This window comes from Sceloporus occidentalis, unplaced genomic scaffold (assembly GCF_023333645.1).
Source record: "Sceloporus occidentalis isolate IW3139 unplaced genomic scaffold, rSceOcc1.0.p SCAF_47, whole genome shotgun sequence".
In the NCBI taxonomy this organism is placed as follows: domain Eukaryota; kingdom Metazoa; phylum Chordata; class Lepidosauria; order Squamata; family Phrynosomatidae; genus Sceloporus; species Sceloporus occidentalis.
Window position 1 is genome coordinate 3,161,522 of NW_028317027.1, and position 6,662 is coordinate 3,168,183.

Genomic DNA, 6,662 nt, shown 5'->3' on the forward strand with positions numbered 1-6,662 from the left:
CCAACGAATTCTGAACATATTTGAACCAAGGTTACAATGGAGTTTACAGGCTTTAGGGGGTAACCTATCCTTCTAAAACATAAGAGAATTCTTTAGATTTAACGTGTTAACTCTGACATTACTGATAGGGGAACTACTAGAATACCCTTAATGGGTTACTCCTTATCTACCTTTATTGTGATGAACTGGAGCGCACACAAACTTACTGCCGTGAAAACTTTTTTTTTAATTTTCTAATAAATTGACAATGGGATGGCTTTTAGAATATCTGGATTATAAACTCTGTTGTCTTTGACGTGATTGTTTTTAAGCTGACGTTACTTGTTGTATTTTTAAGTGACATTTTGCCCTCCCAGGTTTGGTGTTAATACATGACTTTTCTAAAATGTCTGTCCCCCCCCCAATGTTTAATATCTGCAAGATAGCGCTGTTTTATCTGCAGGTATATCAACATAATTTTATATGTGTATTTTTACCAATAACCATGTCTATAAAAATTGTACTTACTGGATAAAAGTAACTGTTCAAATGAAAAGGTATTTTAAACATATGCCATTTTTTTAGGGTAAATAAAGACAAATACTAATATTTTATGTCTCTGTTATCTGTGTATTTCTCTGCAAATCTAAATGTGTAACCTAAGGGAAGGGAACCAGCAAGGGTGTTTTTTTATTTTCCAAGGAAAAATGCAGGACTATGGTTTTGCACTACACAGTTAAAAAAAAGTTAAAAGGCCATCTTTACCATTAGACATCAGGGTCAGTTGCCCAGGGCCCAAACAATCTTAGATGCACCTTTCCATTCTGATTATCTTCTGAAGACCTTTCAGACCCCTGTGTGTTGGATCAACATCGTTCTAGGATGAAAAACCACAGATTCTACTCCTGACTGAAATTATTTTTATTATTTTGTATTTACATGATACCTAGTAGAGAATTTACCTTCTGTGTGCTTCCTGTGTCAGGCTTTCTACTGTCAGGAATTAATCTAGGGTTTAGCATGTAACCAGGGGCGTAACTAGACACCTCAGGGCCCGGGTGCGAGAATCTGTTAAGGGCCCCCCCACCCACCCCCTCACCCCCCCCAAAAAAACATGATTTTTACCCAACAATTTTTTTTCAACAAATTCAACAAATTCAATTTACATATTGAATCATATCTGTAAAAAAATCAAAGAAAAAGGGGCGCATGTACAAAGGGCATAATCCAGGGGTGTCCAAGTTTTTTCTGCAGTGGGCCACTTAATCAGAATTGTATACGTGCGCGGGCCACACTCATTTTTCACTGTGACAAAAAATATGGCCTTTAATAAAATATGCAGATTAAAATAAAGTAAAATGACACAAAACCTTTACTCTTCCTCTCACTGATTTCTGGGCCTTGAAAGTTTTGCGACTACAAATTCAGGATTCCCTAGATTTATTCTAGGGATGAACTAAAATGAAAATTCTGGACCAAAACATTCAGGGTTCACTTAGCCAAAACCGAAAATGACCCCCACCTTTAAAAATAATAATAAAAACTCACATGTTTAATAAAAGTAGGTAACACACAATTGGACAAAATTAGCAATATGACTTGGCATGATAGGAGTGTGATTGCTAACAGCAATCACAGTCCTATCATACCCAGGCAACCAGTAAATGCTGGTACCTAGGCATGATGGGACTGTGCTCTCTGTGATTGCTGTTAGCAATCACACTCCTATCATGCCAAGTCAGCCAGTACATGCTGGTACAGGGTGGCTGTAAGTGATGTGCAGACCCCATACTGCTGGCAGCATCACTACACAAGGGGGGCAGCTAGCTAGGTTTCAGCATGTACTGGCTGACTTGGCATGATAGGAGTGTGATTGCTAACAGCAATCACAGTCCCATCATGCCTAGGTTCCAGCACTTACACATCCATCCAGTAAATGCTGGAACCTAGGCATTATGGGACTGATTGCTGTTAGCAATCACACTCCTATCATGCCAAGTCAGCCAGTACATGCTGGTACAGGGTGGCTGTAAGTGCAGACCCAATACTGCTGGCAGCATCACTACACAAGGGGGGCAGCTGGCCAGGTTTCAGCATGTACTGGCTGACTTGGCATGATAGGAGTGTGATTGCTAACAGCAATCACAGTCCCATCATGCCTAGGTTCCAGCACTTACAAATCCATGCTATCACACACACACACACACACTCATTTATTCATATAATCATTCATTCACAGATTCATTCCCTCAATCACACACACTCATTCAAACACCCTCCCCACCCCCTTACCTGCACTGCAGCTCCTCGATGCCGCTCACTGACTTCAGCAGGGGGTGCGGCCTCCCTCTGCCTTCTCTGCTAAAGCACAGAGGAAGTAAGATGTCACCTGAACTCCGCTTCCTCTGTGCAGTCCAGAAGACCCTCCCACAAGTAAGTAGCAGGGCTTGAGGTGCGGCTCGTGTAAGATCGGTTGCCCTGGCTGCGGGCCGCATGTTGGACGCCCCTGCCTTATTTAAAAAAAAAAAAAAAGGAAAAAAGATTTCGGGCGGCCCCTTGGCTTGGGCCCCCCTGCCGCCGGGGCCCGGTCGCAGTCGCGACCCCTGCGACCCCGGTAGTTCCACCACTGCATGTAACATGCATCTTGTAGTTATTGTTACTGTCAATTCTAGTCTTGTCATACCCCTTTCATATATGTATTGTATTAAGCGCTGCGTAAATTGTTGGCGCTATATAAATAATAATAATAATAAAATGCTCACACCTTAATTGAGGTCCTGAGGTCTGTTCAAAAACAGGTCTTGCACTAATGATGTCCTTCAAAAACCTTCCTGCAAACCATTAGGTGGCACTTCAATAAATAATTCTATCAAAATGTATTACAGAACGATAAATAAATAATAATAAAATCATTAACAATACCCGAGGCAACTACAACACCTCAAAGTGAAAGTTGCTTGCATCTCGCATCTCACATTTATTTTGTATCAGGATTTGGGGATCAAGGTGAGTCCAGACTTGGGCCTCCTTGCTCTCTTGTGCCTAGAGGGAAACCAACTGCACCCCACTGATAAGGCGCATGAAGGCCAAAACGTACGTCTGAGGTTGTTGGTTTCCTTGCGCAGGGGAAATTTGCCTCGCATTTCAGTTACGGACTGCCCCTGGGGCAGGATCAGACTGATATATTGATGGAATGTTTTCATTGTAATGGCACAAGAGAGCAAGAGAGATGCTTCCAAGCAGGGAGGCACCATAGGACAAGCGGCTGTCCGTTCTTGGTGAGCATCCCAAATTAGTTTTGAATGCTTCTTGATGTATGGTAACATGGGTGAGACAACTTCGAGAACATTAATACCTGCTGAATTGTGAGGTGTTGCACCACTAAGAACATTCATGCCAGACACAGTATATGATGCATACCGGAGATGTATGGTTTGAGTTCTCTAGTGTGTATGTTGAAAGCTTAAAAGGACTGATTCTTGTCTTCTATTATATATCGTGTTACTTTCTCTGTGTGCAACAAACTGTTCTGGTCCTCTCTACTTTGTTTTTTATGCTGCACCAAAGAGATTATGTAGTTGTTTTGGTCTTTAATGACTGAATTATATTTATTTGCCTGGAGTTTTTAAAGGGTATCAGCAGTGCAAAGACTTGCTGAAATTTTGTTTGCGATATCATCACAACAAAAAGTCCACTAGGGGGCGCTCGTATGTTCCATTCAATAAAAAATAAAACAGAGAAAAATATATAGTGTAGGAGTAAAACAGTGTGTTATGCCCTGCGTATCGTAGATTTCCCACTCACAGTGTGTTGATGGGGTTCAGTACGTCATAGAGATGGCCTTGGGGTCCATATACAGGAATATATACCGAGGAAACAAACCAGAAAAGAATCCAATAGTGTATTGTGTATATAGCGCTAGGTACGCAACAAGTGGAGATATACTTACACTTAAATAAGTGTCAAGATGCCCGTAATTTATTTAAGTGTAAGTATATCTCCACTTGTTGCGTACCTAGCGCTATATACACAATACACTATTGGATTCTTTTCTGGTTTGTTTCCTCGGTATATATTCCTGTATATGGACCCCAAGGCCATCTCTATGACGTACTGAACCCCATCAACACACTGTGAGTGGGAAATCTACGATACGCAGGGCATAACACACTGTTTTACTCCTACACTATATATTTTTCTCTGTTTTATTTTTTATTGAATGGAACATATGAGCGCCCCCTAGTGGACTTTTTGCTGTATTACTTCAACACCTGGAGAGTGTTGCTTAAGGGTTGCAGCTGTGGTTCCAGATACACAAGGAAAGTCATTAAGGTTGATTATTCCTACCATTCACTATCCTATTCCCTATACTGGTTTTTCTCACCTTTTTTACAGATATCATCACAAGCCAGCATTCGCTCCCTACGTGCATCAATGAGCCGTGGCTGCCCATGACCCTGTCGTCGCTTCAGCGCTTTCCTTCCTTGGACCACTTTTGATTGATGCTGACCACCGTAGCCCGGGAACACCCCACAAGCTGCAGTTTTGGAGATGCTCTGACCCAGTCGTCTAGCCATCACAATTTGGCCTTTGTCAAAGTTGCTAATTTTTCCTGGTTCTAACACATCAACTTGTGAGAAAAATTTTTTCACTTGCTGCCTAATACATCCCACCCACTGACAGGTGCCAAAATTATCAGTGTTATTCACTTCACCTGTCAGTTGTCATAATGTTATGGCTTATTGGTGTATTACCTTTCTATTATGGTGCATATATAATGTTGAGACTAGGTCCTTTAATGTTAAGTGCATTTTGAGCAGTAGGGGCAACAAAGTATGGTTACATGTGCACGATTGGCACAAAAGCAGGCACTGATATGTGGGTGGCATAGTAACTGAAAAAAAACATTTAAAACTTCATTTTATGGGTTTTTTTGTGCTTGAAACGAAAAACTGAATTTCTGATGGAACAGCACCTTTAAGTGTCTATACATTGTAGTTTTAGACTTTTTTCAAACATTCTATCGAAATTTTTAATTTACAACTAAAACAGTTGCCATCAACAAAGATGGCTGCCTGCTGCTGAGGAGGAGCAGATGACGCATGTAACGCGACTTGCCACATTCAACACACGCGACTTTCGGAAGCTTGTACCGGTGTTGATAGTGTTCGGCTCACGGTGGGAGGTCTGGGATGGCCGTTTATCACGACGAGGTAGAGATCGAGGATTTCGAGTTCGACGAGGACACGGAGACCTATTATTACCCGTGTCCATGCGGAGATAGATTCGCTATCACTAAGGTAAAGGGAGGGCTTAGCGTGGCCACTGGTTACACGCGTTTGTGAAATGTCATGTGGTGGGAGGTTGGTGCATCTGTGTGGTTTAAGAGGCTCCCTTTGTACATTAACCCTGTGTGCTAACAATCTAAATGGATTACTGCATTCTTTAATTTCAGGAAGAACTGGAAAGTGGGGAGGAGGTTGCCACTTGTCCTAGCTGTTCATTGATTGTACGAGTTATCTATGACAAGGTGAGAATTGGTGCGGTAGAAAATGTGGTGTATATGCCAATGTGATGAATTTAAAAACATTTTTGGTCGGAAAATATGGCAGCAGCTGATGAATTAAGTTTGGATGGAAAAAGAAAATCGATATAGTAAATAATGTTGTCATTGTGTTTTTGGATACAGAGTTATTATTAACAGCTCCATATTTGTCTGTTATCTGAGCCCATTCTGCTAGACACACTGATTCCTTATCATACTGCATTGTGGTTACTATTGACCAATATGGCTCATGCCATAGACATACCTGGGAAATCCCAGGCCCCAGCTACACAGCCTTTGGGGAGTGGCTTGTTGTGGGTGGAGCTGACACATGTGGGTGGGGCTAGTACCAGACTTCATGTCCTTGTTTTGTATTGGGAGGGGAAATGGGTGTGGCGTGGATCCGCCTAAACACCACTCCAGCCACCCGGTGATCTAGCGCCATGTCCATAGAACCACAGAAACTACACCTCATCTGGAGTTTTCATGGTGGTGCAGGGAATGCTAAACTACATGACTGTATACAGCACTGTATGTAATGCTCAAAGAAAACAAATGTTATGGTATTCAACATGATAGACAAAGACATTAATAAAGCTGGATTGTGCATTTTGTTGTTTTTGTTTAAATATCCCCCATAGTTATTTGTTTGAAACACCATTATATTTTGTTTTGTTCTTTGCAGGATGAGTTTATGCAGGGGGAAGTGGTTCCTGAGCCAGTGACCAACAAAGCCGAGCTGCTAAAGTGCTGAGTATCTTTTACTTATAATGCTTACCCGCAAAGGCACTGAGCAAGACTTTCCATTTGGATACTGACTGCGGTTATTTCCAGCGATTCATTGTGCTATCTGGAAATACCAACTGGATCAAAACCTTCCTCTTGCCTCTCAAAGACTGGTGAAAACATGTTTAGGATGACGCAGAAATTACAATCCTACAGATTGCATGCAAGCAGTGTGTGTGAAGGATGCCAAAGCATTTATCGTGATGAGCATGGGATTGATTACTATCCTTTTTAGGATATCCTTCTTGGGATGAAAATCTCTACATTTTGTTGTTTTTCTCAGATATACTTCCAGCATGTTTTCAATTAATTCCAAGCACTAGCATATTTACAGCCTCTGTAAGGGATCTCC

General features: G+C 41.6%; 1 protein-coding gene across 3 annotated transcripts; it reads left to right on the forward strand.

The window, feature by feature from the left end:
- Positions 1-5,171: 5,171 nt before the first annotated feature.
- Positions 5,172-6,278, forward strand: LOC149289229 (diphthamide biosynthesis protein 3-like). Of its 3 annotated transcripts, none has more exons than XM_089490960.1 (3): positions 5,172-5,297; positions 5,435-5,509; positions 6,210-6,278. In XM_089490960.1, exons 1-3 carry the CDS (start codon positions 5,172-5,174, stop codon positions 6,276-6,278), a joined length of 270 nt encoding a protein of 89 aa, XP_089347086.1. The 3 variants fall into 3 exon arrangements, with proteins under 3 accessions (XP_089347086.1, XP_089347087.1, XP_089347088.1); XM_089490961.1 differs by having other exon boundaries at positions 5,172-5,279; XM_089490962.1 differs by lacking the exon at positions 5,435-5,509 and having other exon boundaries at positions 5,172-5,279.
- Positions 6,279-6,662: the final 384 nt, after the last annotated feature.